Below are 24,599 nucleotides of genomic sequence, written 5' to 3'. Positions count from 1 at the left end.
GGAAGAGGAGCACCACTGGTACTTGTCAATACTTTCATCGATGGTTTGGTTGTAACTCCAAAATTGCTGGTGACACGATGAGCAGTGATGGGGACAACCAAATAGAGCCGTCTGCTTCACTTAACAAGCAGAGCCCGTTCTGACATTTTAGTACAGATGCATGAAAGTGGCATGTGGGAGGCAAGCAGTGGCTGCAAAATGTGGGGCTGCACCCTAGCCGGTCGTGGCTGAGGGAAGGACCTTGGCGTTCATACCTAACTGTGCGCTGCTGTGGGCAGGGACGGGTGATGCTAACCACGCAGGCGCCACGTCCTGCAGGGCCTTTCCTTGCACAATGGTCAAACCATCATTAACATAGTTCGTTTGTGGGATCCTTTTAAAGAAGTAGTTGCTAAGTCGGAAAGGGAGTAGAAAAAAACCCTCAGGATGATTCTTATACTGAAGATAATGCTTTACAGTGAGAGGCTTAAAGGCTCCACTTATTCAGTTTATTGCAGGTTGAGAGGGGACTTGGTTACAGTATGTGAGCACCTTCACAGGGAAGGTGGGCTGGGTGCTAAAGGGGTCTTTAACCCAGCAGAGAAAGGCATAGGATGACCTACTAGAAACTGAAGCCAAACAGATTCAAACGAGAAGCTAGACCCAATCGTTTGCCAGGGACACCGATCCATCGATCAATCATCAGGCAAGTTACAAGGCCAGCTGCAGGATCTCCATCTCTCAGGCGAAGGCTGGGTGCCTTTTGGAGGATGTGCTTTAGCTAAACACAAGGAACAGCTTGGCCAGACAGCACCAGGTCCTTGAGCTCAGCGCAGCAGAGAGTAAACAAGATGCAATGGCCTGTGGTGCTCGGCAGGTCGGACTGCAGTGATCTGATGTGATCCCAGGCTTAAGCTTTGGGAATTTATGGGCTGGTAATAGTATTCGTAACAGTAATCACAATTGCAAACACAATCACAATTGCAAACACAATCACAATTGCAAAAGTAATATACCTCTTGATTTTTATGTTGTGACTGAAATTTGAAGGGCAAAATCCTGCTTAAGGGACACAGCCTGGGAAAGTGGATTATCCTATGGGGAAAAAGAAGTAAGAGTTTTGGGCCACAAAAATTCTCCCAATTCATCCAAGGCCTGAAGAGGTACGGCTTCTGTTTCAGGACTGGGGTGAGATAAGACAATTGACCAGATGCGTTTTTGCCAGATAAATTGCCCTGCCATCTTATGGTGTGGTGCTGCACCCGTAATACCTGGAAGAAGACCGCAACAAGCACTTGAGCCTCTGGTGCTGCTTCTCTTCATTCTCCAAATATGCCATCTCCATGGAGTCTCAGCACCTGCACCCATTGCTGATGGAGCCCTCTGCACCCTCAGAGAGGTGGGCAGAAGGGATTACCTCAGAGATATGAGTCCATCACTTTCTGTCATTTGTGAAAAATTTAATAGATTATGGCATTTCATCTTAAAAAAAAAAAAAAAAAAGATTGCTTGTAGAACATCTGTGGTCAGGCTTTAGATGAAAATCTCACAAAGATGGAAAATACACTAATTGTAAACTTGTGTACATCTTCTTCTCCTTGACCTGCTCATCACCTTTTGTCTAATTAGCATCCACTATCTATCAGCTTAAACATTTCTAAGTAAAATTTAATTTGACATATCCTGAAAACAACTCTGAGGAGATTAACATTTTTATATTGCAATAGTTACGAATCGGAGTGCCGTCTGCTGTAGCCTCAAGGGTGGCGGATGGATAAAAATCTTCACCAGGGCCTGTGTGGGGAGAAGCTACCCCAAAGCTGTGGAGTGGACGTTGAATCACAGTGGAGTAAACCACAATTTTACTTCTCTGCTTCCTTGGAGCACTCTGGTGGGTGGGAGAAGGTCCACACTCATGTTATCCCTACGGCAGCTTTCCTTACTTCCTATCAGGGATGCAGAAACACCAAAACTTCCTCCAATATGCTTAGACCTAAAGTATCATCCAGTTCTTTGCTCATTTTGGAGCTTAGTTGCCTATTTTCCTGATCATTCTGTAACTGTTCTAAAAATAGCATCTCATTGCACATAGCTGTGACACGGTGCTGTAGATTTTAGCATTTCCAAGTGCATGTTCTTAGTAGTTGTATCTGCTATTTAAGGGACTGAACAACTCTCACTATGCACATTTATTTGTATTTGCAAACATTTTTTTTTTGGCTGAGGTCTGGAAGAAGGTATCTCATGAAAAGAAAACATGCTTTTCCTCATGGTTTAGATAAAAAGTGTCATGTTATTTTAATTGAATTTTTATGTGCCATACTTGAGAAAACAGTCCTTGACTGTTCTGTATTTTGGGCATTTTCTTTTTTTAAAGGAGCAATATTTATGTTGAACACTTCCACATTTTCACATTTTTTTACATGTTTTGTGTTTTCCCCCACTGTTACTGCAAACACAGCTACATAACAAAATTCAATTGTGAAAGAAAGCTTCTGAGAGCAACCTAGGTAAAAATACGGTGAGAACTAGTTTCCACCAGTCTTCAAGGCACTAGGATCTTGATTCTTGTTCTCATACTAATCTTGAGATGTTGGCAATGTCATTTCTCCCAGATTTAGTAGCTGACAGTTCAACCCAATAGGATTACTTGCATGCTTAAAGTCAAGCAAGTGCAGAAGTGTTTGCAGAGCCAGAGTTTTTAATAAGCAGCTATACACTCGCCTGCAAGCACATGGGATGAATAATGAGTCATCAGCCCTCTGAGGGCAGCATAGAGGGCTCCGTGCCCATAGCTGCAGAGTCTGGCTGGGCACCAAAATTCCAAACGTTCTTTTCAGTTTCCTCCTGTCTTCCCCTCAGGAAAAGTGGGGGGCTGACATCGTGACATTTCTTTTGTGCCCTGACCATCATCATTTCAGGCACCTGCAGAGATTCTCAGAGGAGATTATGGGCAGCCTGGTTAATTCATCTTTCAGTTTGACATCCTGGTGCATTGGCACAATCACTTTGTAAAAGGGAGTCGCAGAAAACAACGTTTCTAGACAACACCTGGAGGACATCAGTGACACCAGCAGCATTTAGAAAATGTGCAATGTGGGCACATAGAGCAGGAAAGCTAACTGAAAGCCTGCACCTTCAGAGACCTGAATGTGCGTGTGGGTACATCTCTCCAGAAACACACATTTTATTGTCAAGGATGCTAACTGGGCGCTGATGTTCTGTGAGGATGATGCTCACTTCATTATGAAGTAGAAGGGCCGTGGCTCACACGCCAGCTGGTCATCCCCATTTCTCTTATAACTTTTGCAGGTTTTGTGACCATGGATTCAATGCTTTTGTTTGCAGTATGACGTGCAACATCCCTCTTCAGGTACCACACCAACCAACTCCTCCCCAACCTCTAACCTCCCTCATGAAGTAACAGATCCCCAAGATCAATGCAACCTTGATGAGGCACATTTAAAATAAGAAAGCTCTTGTATTTTATAAATCAAGCTTTACTGCCCCAACCCCAGCAAACTGTTGCTTGTACGTGTTATGTATGGGTAGGATGTCACGCTGTTTTGTAATTCAAAGAAATCATCCAGCGGAGAGTTACTCTTTTGGTTAAATATACCTCATAAATATACAGGATGACATGTTACAGATGAGCTGATGCCTCAGTGGGGGTCTTACTTTTCGTGCTGCCCAATTTCTTACTGTATGCCTGCAGTGACCTGATGTTGCATGCACTCAGCTGGCATCGATGCTTTACCTTCTGCCTCCACAAAGGCAAGGGAAAGCCCTAACGTACACAGCTCCCAGGCATGGCATTTAATTGTAGCTGACCGTGCTCTCCTCCCTGGGCTGCAGCAGGGTGCAGTGACTTAAAATGGACTTCGGCAGGGTGGCACAGATATCTACCGCTGGCTAATTAAATTAGCGGTGTCTGTCTGGACTCATGGGTTTAACTCGGGATTTCCTTACATTTATGGATGGGCTGTGGAACAACATAATCATATAAATGTGTTTTCATGTCTGAGTTGAGGACACAGATATAATCCTTGACTGTATTACATAAACCCACGCGTTTTCAACCAGTAGAAATGCAAACCCATTTTTATGTTTCTAAAAAAAAAAGTCTTTGCTTAATATGCAAGTTTATTTTATCTGTGCCAAATACTTATTCCTTATTTATAAAATACGGACTCTGAAAACAGTCCTATTTTACTTCAGGTACAAAATACAAATGATCATTCTTAGCTCCTAGTCTTTTCAGGTTTTGAATAAATGTTGATCTTGCAACAGAACAAAAAGGTGCTGGGTATTATTTTCTTTTGTTCCTGCTTTATGCTATATTTAGGAAATCCTTTGCCAGCAGCATTCCTAAGTGATGGATTCTAGGCATGCATACTATGGCATATTTTGTTAACACACAAGAGGAAACAGCCCAGTCTTCAAATCCCACCTATTGTAAGCTTTAAAATTATAAATGCTCCATAGGAGAGAACTTACACATCATGAAAGTGCAAGGCAAATGAAGGAAATAAAATTATTTGCGTTGACTCTGGCTATATCTGCTAAATATATTCTAACTGTTTTAAGAAAGAAAAACAGAAGGCAAACTCACAATGAATAGAAACAATAACGGTCAGTAGCATGTGTTGCATGTTATTTGAGTGGAAAGTAATTTATCACATCTGAAATAAAAGCTGTTTATTCTTGTTTCACTGTCTGTAGCAATCCTTACAATTTATCTGTGAAAAAGTGAGAAACTGTACCACCATTAGCATATGAATACTTGACACATCAAATTGGTTGTACAATAACAGAAGGACATTTGCTATTGGTGTATGCACACAGACAAAGCAGCCATTTTGGGGGGAGAGGGGGAAAAAAATAAATAATGAAATGGTGTGGGTGTTTAACCCGTTGTCTGTCTCTCTGGTTTCACACGGCAGCTTTGATGAGGGCGGCAGCCCAGCAGAGTGGCTGGAAATTCCTAAAAAAAACCCCTGAAACGAGTGCACAGGTTAAATGCTGGAACAAAGATCATACATATTAAATTTGTATTCAGAGGGTAGCGGATGAGCCGACGCAAGGAATGCAAAAAAACAGGCTGGAATAAGCAATTTTCTGTGGTTTTTACATGTCGTGGTGAAGGGGGGGGGAGTGCAGAAATGCAGAGGTTGTACAGAAATGAACCCTTGCCTACGTACAGTTTTATTTCATGGCAACAACATCGTGGGCCTTGGGTCAGAAGTGTGAAACTATTTCTCAAAGAAGCTGCATACATAATTGAGGCCCTATGAAGGGTTCTCAGTTGAAGTTGCCAGGCTACATTCATTTCAAAAGCAGAGCCATTTGTTATCAAATTTAAATTAACTCTTTCGGCACCGGACACGTAGTTTGAAGTGCAGCTTTGCAGACTGTACTTGCTGTCTGAGAAAGAGGGACGGAGCCTGCTCGCTGACGGTGGTGTTATTCTGCAAAGGATGGAAATCTTACCCATATTTAGGCCTGCAAAGCAGTAATTAAAACGGTTAATTTCTGAGCGATATCTTTATGCTTTGTTCTCTCTGAGAAGACACAGTGGTCTTTTTTCTCCCATTCTTTTCTTTCCCTTAAAAAAAAAAAAGGTCAAAATTTCAGTTTTAATTTGGGAATAAATTAGTAAATATTTACTGCTGTTTTTCTTCAAGCACGCTGTAGCTGCCTTCACCCAATTTTTAAAATTTTCTTTTAAATGGGGCTTCAAGTGCTTAAATATACACATAAGCAGCTCAAGGTATTTGCATTTTTCAACCCCACAAGGCTTACAAACAGATGGGTGTGATCCTGTAGCCTTTACCTGCACCAGTAACCCTTACAGATATAACCGCAACGTGTCTTCCATCACATTCAAGAATAACTAATGAAAGAAAAGATTGCATTAATTGCTACAATTTATTGTTTATTTTCTTGAGCACCCCAGTGTGCCATGTGCTTTCTGAGCAGAGGAGAGATGTTCTTGCCCCAAGGAGCTCACATGGCTGTTAAAAGCAACTCATAAGGCTTGATGATGCCGTCTCTTAAGCACTAACTCAAAAAAACCCAAACATCCACATTCACGAGCATCCATTCACCACATTAATCTGCTTTCACTGGACTTGTGTCCTCCCTGCGCTCACTTTCAGTAAGTTGTGTAGCAGTTGAGTGCCAATGGCAAAATATTTGTGGAAAGCAAATTTCACATCCTGGAAAGATATCTGTCTGCTAAAAACTCTTGGCTCTCTTTCTTGGTGGGGGTACTGGACACTCCTGAGCTCAGCACGAACATATGTGTGCTTGAAGGTAAGGTGCTTTGGCTCAGATCCTTGGTCATTCCCTAACCCTCAATGAAATCAGCCACCTTTGAAGGTAGATGCTTTGTTGACTAGAGGCCAGAGTGGTCACTCAAAACTTTAAAGCATTAGCTGCAATAATAAAAGAACGATACAGCAGTTTATGACTTCTCCAGCCAAAGGCAACTAGTAAGTTCATTGCAGGTTTTGGATATTGGTAATGAAGTCACAGACTAAGAAAAAAACCAACCCTAAATCTACCTTGCAATCTGCTCACACATATGACAAGAGATGAAAAAAATGGCTAAATTTACCAAATAAATTATTCATCATGAATTATTTGCTCTGTCTAGCCTTAAATTAGGTTGACTCAGGCTAATCAACAAAGATATCCCAACAGCTAAACCCAACAAAACGTCCCAGTCATACACCTAGTGTTCATCACCATACAGTGAGGGTGTTTTGAGCAAGAAAACAAAGACGTACCTGATTTTCTAAACTTTGTATGAAAGACAATGATTTTTCAGTAAATTCTCTTTCAAAGTATTAGAGATTTGTGGTTTTAGAGCTTTTAAACCTGATTTTTTTTACCCAATTTAATTTGTCATTTCTATTATCATTTCTCAAAGTGGAGCCCCTAACTAAGACTTTTACTGTTGTGAAGCTTAATATACTGTGCTAAATATAGCATTCTTAACTATCTGTGCTTTTTCTTCTTGAAACACCAGCTTAGGGTGTTTAATGTACATCCCTGCATCAACATAAGATGCTGATTTATTGCAATCAAGCCAAGCCTGCTGTAGCGGTTGACAGGTGCGCTGGTAAAATTGAATTTCATTTCTGTAATCTCTGGGTTGAGAGAGGACTTTGTTTGAGTAAAGACAATGAGAATATCACCAAACACCATGCTGCCACATTAAAATGACTTTTCCCCAGAAAAATGGACCAACCGCATTTTACTGTTCATGTAGGTGACGATGTAAGTCATTTATTTAAGCGGTTAGTGGTTGACTACTCCAAGTTGCCTGCCACATTAAAGAATGATCCCTTATGTAGCCTACAGAGGTCTTCTTAAAACAAGAGGCAAAGACAAACTGAATTAAAAAGCAAGGAGGGCAAAGTTACACAGCATAACATTTACCCTTTGATTTTTCTAAAGGAAGATATATCGTGTACACATGCCCCCACACTGCCCTGGATATTATTCTAAAACTACAGACCATTTGCTTATTTAAAGCCCTGTGCAGCTAACAATACTACGGAGCTAGTAAATCCTGCGGAGCACTCTTTGAGAGTCTTGTTTACTTACTGGTGGAAGTGATGGACCACGCTTGTGTATCCATGACAACACTGCAACATGCTGAAGCAGGACTAGGTCTTTTCTTGCTGCTGCAATATGAGATTAAAAGTAAGAGGCTAAATCTTATTAAATAGCAGCAGCTTTTCAAAAGATAAAACATAAAGTTTATGGGAGCATATGATGGTTGTTCAAGCTAATATATTTGTGCTATTTCAATGCTTTCGTTAGGTTCCTCCATTGACTGTAAATAGTACTGAATGGTGAACATATAAAACTTTGCAGTTTGTCCTGGAGTTCATGATACAGAAAGGTGATTCAACGGCGTCAGGCTTGAATTGTTACGAATATCCTTTTCAAAGAGTAATAAACTGGATCATGCTGCAATTTTTGTCTTGAAAGGTGTTACAGGTTCCTTATATTTTTCACTCCCATGCCAAATGCTTTGATTAAGAATACTATCCAGTGGATTAGTAATGCAATTGTGTATTTATATTTATAAACCCATGCATTCTCTCAGTGTGTTTGTGTCTGCTGTGCCGTTGATAATGTTAGATGGATATGATTGAGATGCAGATTACGTGTATGTGGTGGAATTTAGACATAAAATGAAAATTCAATTCTTTATAAGCTATTGTTTTTCTTACTGTTGTTTTTGATTATGTTACCATTGCCTTAAGAAAAGTTGTGCACTTTTGAGCTTTAGAAAAGCAGCTTGAAAAGTTAAATCAAATTAATTTTGTGCAAGCAGATCTATGCAGTAAAGGATGAGTTCCTTAGCTAGCAGCGGGCTTCAGAACCATATTTACCTTCCTTTAACATCTTAATAAATAAAAGTAGGCCAAATTCCAACAAAAGTTTCTCAGCATTCATAGGTTTAAATAACAAAAGATTTTGGTTTAATACTTCAGATGTTCTTCAAGTATATTGTTTTTTCCAGACACATTAGTATTTAAGCTAATGCCTAAAGTGCAAGGCTAGTATATTACCTATAATCTGACTGCAGGATAAAGAAAGTTTTTTGTTTTAATCTTAAATGCGTTACTTCAGTCTGTCAGTTGATTCACTGAAATTAGAGAAGTCCTGAGACAATCAGTGGGGCTTAGCTGACACCAGCCCATTGCTGTACGTTAAAAAATGAGGATCAAGATGTGGCAGCTCTGGAAATTATACAGGAAACACCCCTTGAACTGCATGGAGTAACCCCTTACCGGCTTTCAGAATAAAACATTTTTTTTCGAAGAGGATAATAAGAAGAAATAAATAATTTCTGTGGTCCTTTTCTCATTTTCTATCCCATTCTCAACACACCATGACTGGTCATCTCTGCACAAACAAAACAACAGTTGCCTGTTAAACAGGCACCTGCTCCTCCGCTAGAAGAGACACAGGAGTTTGGGTCTCCCCTTGACTAATGTTGACCATCACACTTTAGGGCGAGAGGGGATTGCTTACACACCTGTTGTTCAGGTTGTGTCTATGCACACAAATAAGTGAAGCCGTCAATTTGGTGTGTGGGGGGGTTATAGCTGTTCTTACTGCTGCCTGCGTTAGCATTTACTCAGTCTGTGAGGTCAGGAGCAGCCTTGTGCTAATGGCACCCACCTAAGTGACAATAATTCGCATTTTCCGCAGACAGAGGGGTGGAAGATGGGTCTCCCACAGACTGGATAAATGCTATTCTCAGGCTAGTTTAAGTGTGACATCTTTGGTGTTAGAAAATGATATTTTTCCAGGTTCCAGCTTTGATATTGGTGCTGTATTTCCATCCAGACAATGGTGCAGAAACTCCTCCCCACAACATCTTTCTCCTTTTTCAGGTCAGGCTTTGTAGACCATCACTGTTCTGTCTTCAATATCTCTCTGATGCTGATGTCAGAGAAAGCCCCTAAAAGTGAAGCAAAAATAAAGACTAGTCAAAGCAGAGATCTCCTTCTGCCCCATAACACAGGGAGACAGGCATGGGATCAGCCCCCATCGGACAGCGTTGGTCACTGTGGTGTTAGTATGTACATATTGCATACAACAGCGTAAGTTTTGCAGACAAGTAGTTTCATTAATCATTCATCTCTGACGATCCCACCTGACCTGCTGTAAGAGCAACCTGGTAATACTGTTGGGATGCTTCCCTCCTTTACACTGGTTGACCAGAACTCAGCCAAGTGGAAGAGACTCTGAATGGTTTATTCGATTTTTGCGGTTAGAGAGGAGTGTGTCTTTCTTGGGGACTGCAGGGAAGAATGCTATACCTGTTGCCACTTAGAGGCAGGTAAGGAATATTACAACCTGTGAGTGATCTAGCTGGAGACAGTAATAATTTGTTTCGCCTACCACTTCAGTAAGGTCCCTTACAGGGTATTTTTCAGGCTGCGTGAAATGCAGATTAATCCTTCAAGCACACATGTTGTTTTGGATTTCCTGGCTCCGCATGCAGAGATCATTTTAAACATTCAGAAACAGCCAGGAGTACGTTGGCCAGGGTGATCATCACTCCTTGGAGGATTTGCTTCCAGGTATTTTTCCATCTAATCTGAGAAAATGTGACTGTCGGTTGCAGTGGGTTTGGGACTCTGGTTAAAGGAGAGCACTCATGCTTCTAAACTTACTGTCAGGTTGGGGAGAAGACGGCTCAGTGAGGCAGAGGCTGTTAACTGAACTGGCAGCAGCTTTCCAAGAAGCGGCTATGATGATATCTGCTCTCCTGGTTTTGCTTTCACTTTAATAGGCATGTGTAGCTTGTTATTTGGTACATAGTGTGCAGCTTCAACGCATTAGCATTTTGGGGAATTGTTTCTTTCCTATAGCTGAGCTGGGATATTTTAAAATCTTTTACGACTTGGATGAATTGCTCAGAATTCTCTTGTACACCCTGCAGATATGTTTTTAGCAATGTTAACCTGAAAATATGTAATTGTTTAGCAAGTTCAGCTGCAAGAAATATTGATTTTATCACCTAGATTTATGCATCCTGAAATCAGATATACTTAGTCTGTTCGCACAATGATAGTAAATAAGAGTTTTTAAACATTGGTAAGCAACAGTAGGTTCAAATGCAACCAGGAAAACCATCTAAATGTAGGCAGAGATTTAAGGAAGTGAAATAAGTGACAAACTAAAATTTAAAATAGACATCTCAAAATTACTTTTTGAAGAAGAAACATATTTTAAGAAAAGATAACATGTTATGGAATTTATATGAAATCTGAGGCCAAATTCCTGAAAGCAAGTATATCAACATTCATGAAAAAAACAATCTTCTCACGGTTCCTCTTTGCATCTGCTCTCCATATGAAACACCACATGCAGGAAAGGACCGCAGCGTGCAAAATCTAGTTTCAGAACGCGGTTGTGAACGTCACAGCCTTGTACACCAGATGCTGATTCACAGGGAGAGATGCATTAGCCTCAGCCTTGTTCTCCATGCCTCCCGTTACCTGTCTGTTCTTCACCGGTTATTCTTGGTCTGCAGCACGGTGCCGTCCTGCTGCAGCGCCCAGGGAAGGTACATGCCCAGTGTGGCCCTGGGCCCTCTGCCTGAGCTGGGCAACGTTTTCTTTGCACCCCAGTGGCTCTTGAAACCCGTTCCCATAATCAATAGTATGACCAGGAGCCGTACTATTGCAAATAAGTTGTTTTATTATCCATAAAAGAAGAGAAAATACTTTGTTGAAATAACATATTGAGATTACATTAAAAAGTCAAATAAATGCCTGAAAGAATAATGAGGATTACACCTTTACTTGCAACATATTTCCACATAAAAGCACACGTAAGTATTGAGCAGTTTTAGGGATTACGACCCAAATGCAGGAATGGGGAAAAGGTAGGTATTCTGTACATAGACTATTGTAAATTTTCTTTGTATTACCTAAAAGTGAGGTAGGGTGGCAGGAGCGACAAAGGTAAAGCAACAGGTGATAAATCTTCATTTTTCATTAGTGATGTGAACAACGTTCAGAAAAAAAATAATCATAGAAAGAACTTGCATGACCTACAGTTCTCTCCTCATCAAAACACTTTTACTGCTTGTTTCCTCAGGATGCCAGCCACTAGGCTGGCTGAGCAATAATACTTCGTAAATAGTGGAATTTCTCACTCTTATGAATGATGTTAGAGTGACTTACAAAAGCTTTACTCAAATACATCCCTATTGACAAGGTTCTGCATAAGCATTTGTTATTCACTGCAAAATAGAGTCAATAAACAAAAAATGTGGCAAATGGTGTGTATTATTTTGTTTGATAACATCCCATTACATAAATGGTTTTAAAAGACCTCAGCTGATATTATGTGTTCAAAAGGCAAGACAACAAAATAAATTTATTTACTAGAGTCCAGATGTTAATTTAGCTGTTGTTTGTATGCACATCTGTAACATTTACATGGGAAAAAAAATCAAAGGATTTTAAAACTTGGCTTATTAGTTGCAATTACACAGTTGCAGATCTAGAACCAGTATAAAATCTCACATTAACAAGGAAATAAGTAAAACAGTGATTTTCAGCTTACATTTTGTTTGTGGGATGATGTTACTGAATCTGCTAGACCGAGTCAACAATCACTTTTAAAACTGGAAGCAGTCTAAAGAGGATTTTATTGGACATGGCTCAGCTGTTGACATCGTTGACTTGTGACATAAGTTGCAAGATGGTACCATAAACTGAGTTGCCATTATTTAGCTCTGGGCACAAACCAGACTGCTGTAAGTACATTATAAAAAGATTGATAGATTCTATTTGATTCAGTAAGCAACCAAAACCATGTAGGGTGGATATTGGGATGGACTCATGAAGACACCAGTGTATTTCAGCTGATGTGCAGGGGCCTGACCATGGTCTTGCAGGGGCTGAAAGAGATTTCCATGGCATCTAAAAACTACCTAAAAAGGTTGATTGAAGTGGTTGTTTTCACTATTAAAGGTTCTGCTGTGCTTGGCCAAAGTATACCCTCAGCATAAGGGTATAAAAATGCAGTGTCCGTGTGTGCACTTTGCACCATGCTAACGTGATAGCCACCTGGTTGACTATGGGGATAAACATAGACAAACCTGGAAAGCAATTAATTGGGGTTGTTCCAATTGATTAATTATTTTTAATTAGTTAATTATTTGACTAAACATGTCTTAGAAAAGAAGGAGCTGATCACAGCTGTAAACAGCACAGGGCTGGATATCTGCTTCAGGAATGTGGGGCTTAGGTTGCTCCAGGTTTTTTCGTCTCTTTTCCAGTAGTGAAAGACACTGCAAATCCCTCACTACTTCTAAAGTTCATACAAGGTGAAATCTTATGTTCTTACATCTCGTGACATTATACCTTTAACATTTTGTTACAATACAATACATTGTATTTACGTACAAGTTGAAGGTTTTCTTTAAAAGACGTTAGTACTTGCTGGAGACACATTTTAAATATCTTGCAATGGTCTTAGAAGCCAAACACGTCCATAGCCAAACTCAGTTTCACTATATAATGCAAATAGCACCCTACTAAATTTCATAAAACAGGATATCCAAGTAACTTGCACATAAAACCACCCCAAACCATAAGGCAGTTTTCAGTCTTTCAAGAAGTTTCATAAGGGTTCAATGTATCCTTATTTAAGTTCAGATTGTTGCCGATAAAATGCTGTTTTCCCTTTTTCAAATGCTTAAATGTAAGCTATGTGCAATTTTAGTTCACAGTGAAAGATTTTCTTACAAATTTTTTTCCAAAATTTCCACTGTGTTCATGTTCTCATTTTGATCATGGAATACACAGAATTTTAGCAAGAAAAGCAATTTTGAAATTCACAGATAATTATTTTTCTTTTCCTAACAGATAGTTTTATTAAACTAAGATTACCTTTGTAACGATGGTTATAGGAAAAATTTAGAGGTGCTTTGTTATATTTTTAATTTGGTTGATGGTATTTACAAAAGAATGTGTTGCAAAAGGATAAGGATGTGATGCAGTCAATTAGGATATAGGAAATTTCAGTTCATTTGTACATATCAATTGTACTTCTTAAAAGTAATAGGAGAAAGTGTTTTAATTTAGTTGCCTAAAATTAGGCAGCTAAAACCACTTCAGATCATTTATAACCAGTCTAATTAAAATCAGCAAATTCCTTTCATTTCCATTGCATTTGTAGAGCATATTAATCAAATAGTATCAATGTTGTTTAACTATGTGACCTATTTACTGTACCCTTATAAGAAAAATTTAGTTCTGACCTGGCCTTCTTATGAAACTGCATGAGTTCTTAATCAGTTTAATTAGTACGGACACTGTCACCCATAAGCCAGCTCTAAAGTGGTTAATTGCTTTATCTGCATGCTTTCTGATTGTATTCTGAACACTAGCTCAAGCCATACTATTTTACAATTTTAAGTCTAAAATATAGTGAATTATAAAGCTTTCAGAATATATTAATTTCACTGATTATCTTCTAAAGAGCCAATACATCACCTGGGGACTGCAAGACCCAACACTGGCCTGGGAGAAGCTCAGTGAAATAATTAATGTTGTTGGAATATATAAACACGCACACACATTCCTGTTGTTACCGAAGTGACTTGATCTAAGTTCAGTGAATTTTTTCTTGATTTACCTCCCTCTGACATGAGACTTTATAGTTATGTGACAAGAAGATGTTACTCGCATTAGTCTGAAAATAGTTAGATTATAACTATAGGTATAAAATAGTAGAATTAGGCTAAGCAAATGTGTAAAAATTTGTCTCTCGGATTCCACAGCTTGCAGAGGGCTGAGCTCCCTGTGCTGTCTTCACATCCCATGTTGGGTGTGCTGTCTTCTGCAGCATCAGATTCAAAGTGCTTCACCATAAGACGCTGCGTGCTTCAGCCGTTTGCACGCTCGCTGGCTGTTTTTTCAAGCTGCATGAAAGCAGTGCATATACATGTCCTATTCAAGCAGCTCACATGATAAGTCTATGTAAGGCTATTGTTTCGTTCTATACCTGCCCGCAGAAGTAAATTACAAACTTTTTTTTTTCTTTTTTTCCCCCTGTACAGGACTTTTAAATATAACTATGTCTCTCCATTTTTTTTACAGGGGAAATGGAGTTTAGAACTTGCTTTCGACACTCAGTGCACATCTGGCAGAAGGCCAAGGCGAATTGGAATAAACATCCAGAAGAAAATGCCAAATACAAGAAAATAACAGCCAGTTAATATGATTTATACCAATAAAGTGGTTAAGGTTAGTGGAAACGATCCTTGATCTTTTCGTCTTCTAATAAATTAAAAACGATACATTATAACCGGTGCAGCTCCTTCCACCCAAGGCTATCCATCACAGCCTGGATGGAAGCACTGCTTTTTCTCCGTACCGTGGCAGCAAAACTGTGGAGGAAAGCTTGTGGCAGAGGACAGAGGGTAATGATGATTACACCCTCTGTTCAAGAGCCGGTTCCTGCCATTTTCTACAATTTCCTTCGTGTTCTTTCACTGAAGCAACAGGTACTAGCTCTCGCTGTAACATGCACTGCCATGCAGCCATCCTATCAGTCCAAATCTCCAAAGTGGTTTTGGGTCCTGGGATGCTGAGCTTGACCTTCAACCCTGCGTAGCAGAACTGGCAGTGCTGAGCAATGTGAATTGTCTTCCAACACCACGGGGTATGGAGACACCCCAGTGGTACCCTGCCCCTCATCTCCTCTCCTCTCCTCCCCTCTCATCACGTTTGCGTGTTTCCTATTAGAGGAGTCACAGCAGCTGAGGTTTGTGGCTTCTTTTTTTTTTTTTTTTAATTGGCTGGAAACAGGAGTGCTGAGGTACTAACGGTCTGACTCCTGTTCTTACCACTGCCGTCAAGAGCGGTTCCAAAGAATGTTTATCAGTATGGTGACAGGCACTTTATATATATATACACAGGGTTGAGGTTTGACCTCACTACTGACATACACGTCACTGCTCCGGTCCTTCCCTCTTTCTCATCTGCTGCCTGACCCACAGCTGCCCCCTTCCTGGCCCACCACATCTGAGCTATTTTGTGCAGAATTCAGACTCTGTGGACCGAGGTAGTGTCCCACCCTGGGGCACTGGGTGGTTAGCCATGTCCTGAGAGGCTGCAGGAAGGGATAAATCTCGGTTAGGTGAAGGTGTGACATAAGCGTGTGTTTCCCACAACTCTGGTGGGTTGACCTTGGCTGGACGCCACGTGCCCACCAAGCTGCTTTATCACTCCCCAGCTCAGCAGCACAGAGCGTGGAGAAAATAAGATGAAAAAACCCTGCTTGTGGGTCAAGATAAAGGCAGTTTGATAAAGCAATAGAAAAAGGTGCATGTGCAGAAACAAAGGAAAAGATGTTATTCTCTACTTCCCATCAGCCAGCGATGTTCTGCCACTTCCGGGGAAGCAGGGCTTCAGTACATGTAGTGGTTGCTCCAGAAGACAAATGTCATGAATAACAAATGCCCCCATTCCTCCTCCTTTCTCTTAGCTCTTATATCTGGGGAGACGTCATGTGGTGTGGACTATCCCCTTGGTCAGTCTGGGTCAGCTGTCCTGGCTGTGTCCCCTCCCACCTTGCCCACCCCTGGCCTACTGCTGAGGGGAAATGGAGAGCCAGCCTGGGTGCTGCGCTGGTGCTCTCCGTGGTGGCCATAACGCTGGTGTGTTCTCACCACCTTTCTAGCCACCAACACAAAGCACAGCGCTGTGAGGGCTGCGATGGGGCTCAGCCAGACCCAATGCAGGTACCAAAGAAAACAGAGCAAAGGGGAGGTACCTCTGACTCCGCCACTGGTTTCTGTCGCACCCAGTCCAGCAGATATTTTCTTGAAGGTCTTGTGAGATGAGCAAAGGTGAGAATGCCCAAGGGGTGGCAGATCATACAATCATAAAATGGTTTGGAAGAGACCATCTAATCCAACTCCTCTGCCATAAACAGGGACTTCTTCAAGTAGAGCAGGTTGCTCAGAACCCCATCCAACACTACCTTGAACGCCTCCAGGGATGAGGCATCTACTACCGCTCCGAACAACCTGTTCCAGTGTTTCACTACCACCATCATAAAAAAAATCTTCCTAACATTTGACGCAAACCTACCCTCTTTCAGTTTAAAGCCATTACTCCTTGCCCTATCACTAAATAGGGGCCCTAAATAGTAGGGGCCCTACTAAAAAAACTGTCCCCACCTTTCTTCTAAGCCCCCTTTAAGTATGTGAAGGTGGCTCTTGGCTGTGCTGCAGTAAGCTCTGTGGTGAACAGGCATGGTAAATACCTACAGGGTTTGAAGGAAGGCACCAAATTTTAAACTGTTCTCCTGCTTATGCACTTTGAAAGACATCTTACCTAATGTGTTTCTCAATTAGCTGCCTCTGAGGTAATGACGTCAGTGCTGCTATAATCTCAGCACTGTGAAGAGCATTCAACTGTAATTTACCATATCTTCAAACGGAGAATAAAATCTAAAGAATTATTTATATTGAATTAACAAAATGATCCCAAAAAGATACTTAAGCTTCCATTTAGCTCATCTGATGTTTAAAATAAGGCAGCAGGCATTTATGTTCACACATCTGCTGCTTGATCTTATCACCATCATCACCATTGTCTCACATGAGCATAATTACTCTTCATGTAATGTATAAATTTAAATACGATCTGTAATGGCATTTTAACAACTGCTGGGAAGTAAACGCTTACTTCCCATAGTCTGGTTTAAATGATGTTAGCAAGTAAGTATACACTGTGTAAGGAGGGGAACTGTTATTTTACAACAGACTGCTGTTAGAAAGTGAAAACCCAAAGAAAATTGTTACCAGTTTGCCATAGAATTAAACTCAAACCTGATCAGGCCTTAGCTGGTTTTATGTTCTGTAATGAGCAAGGAGGTTAGGCTGGACTCATTGACATTTGCAGATACCCAGCTTCATTGATTTCTTGTTTCAGATGAGAATCATATAATGCTTATGACTCCTGGCATGAAGATAAACTTGAAAGTTTTGGCTCAATGCTATTTTCAAGCTTTTTCACTAAAAACTTAAAAATTAAAAAAAAAAATATAAACAGTGGGTCATAAACCTGAATAAATCAAGAACAGTCATGCAGACCAGTACGTCCAAAAAAATCAAGTCTGCTGCAAATGGGGCTGATGGGTACCTGAAGCAACGCAGTGTATGAAACAAGAGAGGCATTTCAGGTAGAGTTTCCGCAGGCAGATGTTTGCAATCACACTTTAATAAAACCATCCACCAGTTTTAATGTGACAAGTAAAAGTTAGGTCTCTGTAACAGGTTTAACTATGACCTCCCACCATTCAGAGGGTTTATCTTTAAAAAAGCACCGCAATGTATAAGCCAGTGCTGTTACCTGTAGGTTTCGGGCACTTCGCACCGCTTGCAGCAGGGCAGTCTTTCCACGCTTCTTGTGCCACAGGGAACAGAGGACAACACATTTTGCAGCGGGACAATCTGTGAAGAAGAAATACGTACTGCTCTCTAACTTGGGCCAACTGGCTGATACCAAGAAAAATCCCACAACACCCACCTGTTGTCTGCTCTTCACTGGATCGGTGTGAAGCTACTGAAAAGGCCACCCAGTTTTGCAGTCACACATTTGATTTTCTTTCCCTGCTAAAGCAAAGTAACATGGGATGCTTAGGATGGGATAAGTCTGCATCGCAGCTGTGTAAGGCGGGAAGGAACAACATTTTCCATTAAAATCCTGCTAGTAGACAAGTGGAGCTATTTGCTTTCCAGATCCTGATGGGAGGTCAAAAAAAAGTAAATCATGGGATTATCAACATGGTGTGGAGTGATGGAAGATCAAGAGCGAACGGCTCCTGACTTCACCTTCATCATCTGGATTAGAGGAATGTTCCTCTTGCCTCCTGTTCCTGTGGGGTTGATGGGTGTGATGTGCAATGTTGGGCAGCCAGGAAAGACCAGACCTGTATTAGGAAGCCAGAACAGTCTCGGTGCAGCTCCCAGAAGAATTCCATTCTAACTGGATTTGAAGGGAACCGCAATGATCCCCTTGAATCTTCACTGGGTAGCACCAGATATGTCATTAAGAAGGTTCCCCTAATACTGAGGTATCCCTGCTCCATGGAGCAGCCTCCAGAGAAGAACATCCCCTTAAGGCTGTGAGGTGTGCTGCCTGCACCCCTGGCCGCTGGCTACCTCCTCCTCAAGAGGGCTAAGAAAACTCAAATCGATGTACTTGATCTGTGCTGAAAATTGCATGATGTTCCACCATCACTGTGAGAGAGACTATTAGTTCTGAAAGAGCCACTATATCACTTCATGGAGACATTTCCCATTGCTGAAATATATTTGAATGAAATTAACTTCTGAATAAAAAATTAACTGGATAATTTAATGGATGGCACCAGGGTCAAAGTTTGGCATTCTGAATTATCTTCTTTTTGCTTTTAAAAAAAAAACATGAATGAAAAGGTAGTTCACTTCCACCCTGTTTTGTGTATCTTCTCGTTAAGTATCCATAGAAATTACTACCCATGTAAATGTTGATGTCATTATTGCCACCATTAGAAAGTGTTTTCCACATCTTAAAAGCAATTATTTTTTCTTTGCTTCATACCTGAAGTGGAAAGTGAGTACAGAAAGATAACACCTTAGTTGTGGATAATTTTGTTTGACTTCTGTGGAGGAAAGCAGATTACTTTATGGTATTTACCTTGCACAAAGAGTTAATATTAACTTTGTTTTGTTGTGTTTTGTGGGTGGTTTTTTTTGTTTGTTTATTTTATTTAGTTCTGTGTTGCAGAGAAAGTATCTCAGCTGCATTCCGTAAAAGCACTTGAGATGGATTACTGAATCCTGGGAAATACATCTGAAGTTCTGAAAGTTTTGGAAACAAAATATGTTAGCAACAAAATGAAAACTTGGTCTTTATCTGCATCACAGAATATTCTGAAGGCAGTAATTACTGATAAACTATATAGTGAGATGTGCAGTTTGCACTGCCTTGGGGGCAGGGAATTTCTGCTTTTGGACAGCACATGGCATAAGAAAAAAATCCTTGAGATGAGGCATCACCAGAATGTAAAATGAGTAAAAATCTGACTTTTATTTCTAATATTTCTTCAAGGATTCATCATTCATCCCCAGCTTTTGAGCAAATCCAGTAAGGCACGTTTAGAAACACGCATTGTTTCTAGTGCAAGCAAAATGGCAAAGTGTGTGTTTCTCCATGCTGGAGTAGCCTTCTTGAGTCCTGAAGTCAGAGTTGTGCAGGGAGAACCTGGAGAGTGCTAATTTAAGGGCATCTTCAGGGATATCCATTAACCTGCACATTAACCCATGCAGGTCTGAATACCTGACAGTTCTTCCAGTAGAGGCAAGTCTACTGAGTTGATAGAGTTAAACTAAATGGAAGATGAAAAAAGTTCAAAATACCCTCAAGGTGCACTGAAATATTTATTTATTAGCTTGCTAAATGACTTATCTATTTATTTATTTATTGGATGGGATTCAACAGTAACATTTACTTGGGTCCTTTCATTACCGTTGCACTGTGTACTGGAAATGCAGCTCTTTAATAAATTCTTGTTCACCTACTTTCTTTGCTTTCAGCACCAGGGGCCCTAATGGACAAATAAGTTAATGAGATTATTTCATTCTAAAAATACACAAGCTTCATAAACAGGCTGATTTACAGCCAGTCGTAATTTTGAAATGGAAATCAACAGAGAGAAGCTATGATCAGTGCCTAACCCATGATTTTCCTATTTTATAATATTTATAGATTAGATCTTAAATTTAAAAACCAGTTTGCTCCTATGAAATGTGGCTATGTGTATTTCATTCTTTAAAGGTTTCTTAGAGAACTACCATCTCCGAGGTTACTGTTTTTCAAAATGTCTTGCTTTGTCCATGTGTTTCTTATGCTCAGCAATAACATTATAGCTTTATATTGAACAAAAGGTAAAATTCAATGAAAAAACTCTTAAAACAGTTCCAGCTCACTTGTATTTTTATTGCTATTTTACATTATTTTTTTAAGTATGGAATTTAGCTTTATAGAAATCCTGTAGATCCTTTGCAGACAAAAATCTTTGCTGAAGTTGCAAGAAATAAAAATTATAAAACTGAGCTGTGAGATTAGCCTTGTGTGTGTGTGCAACAGCCCCCAGTTGTTTTTCATGCCATGTCCTGCTGGCAATTCAGAACCCTTTTTCCACCAATACAACTTAACTTTTGATGTAATTAACGTATATATCTTTCCCAATTTTCTAATAAAATAAACAGCTCATATTGCTTAAACACATCTCTTTGGTTGGACTCCTAATTAAAGTCTTTACATTCTTTTAAATTTCCATTTCTAAGCCTTTCAGAAAGTTGAGCTGATGAAAAGGCTTCTCTTTTTGATCTTGATCTATTTTAATCTGGGTATTATGGTGATGGGTAAAATCTAAAGCTCTGTGCAGCACCATCCTGTAGCAATGGAAGAATTAAAAATAGCACAGCACTACTTAATTTTAAACAAAGGTTTTTTGAAACATTTGGGACCAAATATATGAGACCACAACATGTTCATCGCTGTTGGGAAGTACAGTATACATGGCTTTTATACAGTATAAATGGCTTTGAGAGTGTGAGTTTATTTCTGTGTACCACAAATGTTTTGGAAAGAGTGTTGGCAATGGTGGAATACGAGGTGCCTTTGACATCGCTCCTGCACAGCCAGGGCAGAGCTGAGCTCTGCTCAGCGCTCGTTTCGGAGAGCAGTGGTGCCACGGAGGCTCTCGGTGGGTATCAGCCCTGACAGCCTTGCTTTCTTACCCTGAAATTAATGAGTGGAATTAACAGCTGGTGCACTGAGCAAGGTGCATTTAGCTGCAGGTCCAGCTACACGTCGATGCAAGTGGCTGTTGAGGTTATGAGACAAAATGCAGATCACAGTCAGGAAAAGAGGAAAATCTGCCCGTGGACAACCACCCTACTCCCCATTAAATCCGAACCTTTTCCCTGACCTCTAAATGCTCAAGCTAATGCCAACACAGTGCTTGAGCAAGGAATAAACCGTGCCGTCTAAAGGGCTGCTGAGTCTTGCTTCCACTTGAGAAAAGAGGAAAGCAAGGGCTGAACTGTGACTCCAATTTATACTGCCTCTTCAGAGCATACTTCATGGGAGCACATTTAACACTGCTTAGGAATAATTCATGGGATAAGTGAATCTGGCTCCAGAATTGCAACGGATACTGCACAACAGAAAGCAAGAAGGTGAAGAGCACAAAATTTGGACCTTAAATGTATGCATAAAGCAAGAGTATTTGAGGGCAAAATCAGTCCCACTTTACTTAACAGAAAGCCAGAAGACAAATGTGTATATGGATCTACAACACCAATTATCAGCCTGTTAGGAGGATGAAAGCACCACCACCAATATCAAGCAACGTGCGATCGTTTAGCTGTGGAACTTACTTCCATCTCGTGCCACTCCACCATAAAAGCCAGTCCAAACCCACTCATTTTTATATTTCTCTTTTCATTGTTATTTTCATCTCTGTGCCAGTGGATTGAAGAGTTAATAAAATTTCACAGCTACAAGAGGTCATTTTGCAACTAAACACAACGATTCGAGATGCAACAAACAGCAAGGGGATGTTTAATGAGGTGGCGTTCTGGATATACTCTTTGAAGAACATTTGCAGAATTGTCTGTTTGCTTTAGAGCCTGCAGGAAACAATTAAATCCAACACAGCACTAGCACTGACTGTCACACTTCCAGTCAGTTTGAACATTGCCATTCTGCTTGGAGTTACAAATACATCTGATACTGAATTACCTAATATCGTGGAAATGTTTCTGTGTATTTTCCATAGCAAAATGCTCAAAAAAACCTGTGCTTCCTTCAGCCTAAACATTAAGAAGGTAAGACTTGAATCTGCTTGTTCATATTAAAACAATTGCAGCCTTCACCAGTCTCAAAACTGGTGAACAGGTTGTGTTTAAACAGTACAGAACTGCAATCTAACCGCATCTCACACCATTTAGATCTTTACATTTTTTGTCTTCTGACAGCAACTCTACAAGAGTATACTTAGAAACTGTCAATATTACAGGTATTGATTTTATTTAAAAGAAGCAGGCTGGTGTAACTGGCTTTGCATATCAATGTGTGGACTCCAGTGCCTACCATGCAAGGACAGCATTCACCTTGGCCTCTAAATCTCTGCATGCAATGTATGGAATTCAATCTTTGGCCCAATTATTCTTGGAAGAGCCAGAAATCATAGATATCTAACTGCATTGGAACTGACTGTGCTGCTGGAAGGAGTGTGTTTTTGTGTCAGTCTTGTTTACATCAGTGGGTGCCAATCAGATCAGAAATCCTAAATAGCAGCAGGAAAAAAAAGTAAATGCTAGTTCTTTTATTTTTCATTTAATATCTCCAATTAATACTATTCTTTAATTGTTTCTCGGCATTCTTCTTCATTTCCCTCCACACTAATTAAAGAAAATATTATAAGCTCTGTTTCCTACACCCCTCATGGTGCTGCGTGGATGCTGTATCTGGAACTCAGCATGAAAGTCTCTGGGATGAGTAATGGAGGGAAAGCAGAAAAATGTACACACTTTAAAAAGGACCATTAGAAAAGTAGCTTACCTGATTTTCTGCCCTGCCCTGCATTTCTCTTGCTTTGGGTTTTGTTTTAAAAGCTTAAGAGGTCTCAGTGCAACTCAGTTTTGTCTCTTCCTTGGTCCTGCGGCGAGACCACACTGTGGTACTGTGAAGGTTTTGCTAGAGAAATGGCAAATGTTTGTATTTGAACTGGGTAGGACTCACCAGCCCCTGCCCTCCTTGACTCCTCCAAGATCACAAATAAATTGTTTCAGCCAGCTGTTAGTACCTCAAGGTGAATTTCATCAACCGTGGTAACTTGAAAAGAAGTAACCTAACCTAAACCCTCCCTAACCCCCTCTTTCCCTGCAGCAGTGGACTTTTGCCTTTTAAACATGACTGCTGGCCATGACAAGTGATTTCAACCAAGAAACGACTGAAAAACAAAACCAAATTAAACTCTTTTGCTAGAGCGTCCTTAGTATATATTTCTTCCCCTTGAGCAGTGCATCAGCCCTTCACTTTGTTTCCTGCCTCGCTACCATTGTACTTCGAGGACACTTTCCAGCTACCTTTTATGTCCCTGGTGACACCAGAACTTGCTTTGTGCCTTAAGGACATGACAACAGCTTCTTCTGAGTCACATTCAAGGTCCATCCAGCCTTTCATCCTGACCCCAACTGAAGTCAACAGCCGGTATTTAGGAAATAGTATAAAAACTGGACAAGTGTGTATTAATTTTTTATCAGCGTCTTGTGGATGAGAGGCATCCTGATCAAGAGGTTGCATCCTTTGGCACAATAGCCCTGGGTGGTTTGTTTTTTTTTTTCTTTTCTCAACACTACACTCCTCAGTATGAAGTTCCATAGCAAAACCACACACCGTCAAAATAACCTCCATCGGTTCTGCACTGAGCATACCACCCATGAAAACATGCAGTGTATTCTTACTAATTTATTGGGTTTCTCTTTCTGGTCTTTGATTCTCCTGTGTTTTGTTCTGTACTTCTCCAGAATGTGAAGACTCTTGTGCCTTCTTTGTCCTTCCGTGTAGCAGAGTTAACCCAACTGAGGCTTCTTTTGGGATGTTGACACCGTGAGACTTCATGTGCTCTCTTGTGAAAAGGTTTGAGTTTGACGAGGCAGCATCTTCCCGCTCTCCTGCCTCTTATTCCAAGACCCTGAGTGAAAAAGCAAAGTTGGGAAAATTAACAACATTTATAACTGTAATTCAGCACTGAAACAATAACCTTAATTTCCCTTTGACAAGTACCTCCATGTAGAGAAGATGTCACCCGTTGTGCAATTAGAATGAGAAGTTTCTGCAGTCAGGTTGCATTTTGGAAATCATTGCTGAAGCTCTGAAGAGAGCAATACCTCGTGCAAGTGAGGGCAGTGGGTTCAGAACAGAGATACCTTGAATAAACTAAAGGTTGCCAGCTCAGGTCTGACACCAATGAGCTCAACACAGACTAATTTACCC

General features: G+C 40.5%; 1 protein-coding gene across 10 annotated transcripts in view; it reads left to right on the top strand.

Moving 5' to 3' along the window:
- Positions 1–24,230, top strand: part of LOC121081403 — a 134,302-nt gene extending 110,072 nt beyond the window's left edge. For 3 of the 10 annotated variants that reach the window (XR_005825677.1, XR_005825679.1, XR_005825678.1), the window contains exons 4-5: positions 14,634–14,780; positions 19,317–20,530. Coding sequence is in view for 1 of the 10 variants with exons in the window: in XM_040580425.1 (XP_040436359.1) it covers positions 14,634–14,752 (119 nt within the window). In the remaining 9 variants the exon portion in view is untranslated. Of the gene's footprint in view, positions 1–14,633; positions 15,302–19,316; positions 20,829–24,130 lie in introns of those variants that run through there. The other 7 variants (XR_005825673.1, XR_005825669.1, XR_005825670.1 and 4 more) reach the window with 6 other exon arrangements.
- The last annotated feature ends 369 nt before the right edge of the window (positions 24,231–24,599 follow it).

This window comes from Falco naumanni, chromosome Z (assembly GCF_017639655.2).
Source record: "Falco naumanni isolate bFalNau1 chromosome Z, bFalNau1.pat, whole genome shotgun sequence".
Taxonomy (NCBI): Eukaryota; Metazoa; Chordata; class Aves; order Falconiformes; family Falconidae; genus Falco; species Falco naumanni.
Note: the sequence above shows the minus strand (reverse complement) of the source record. Positions and strands in the feature narration are given on the sequence as shown.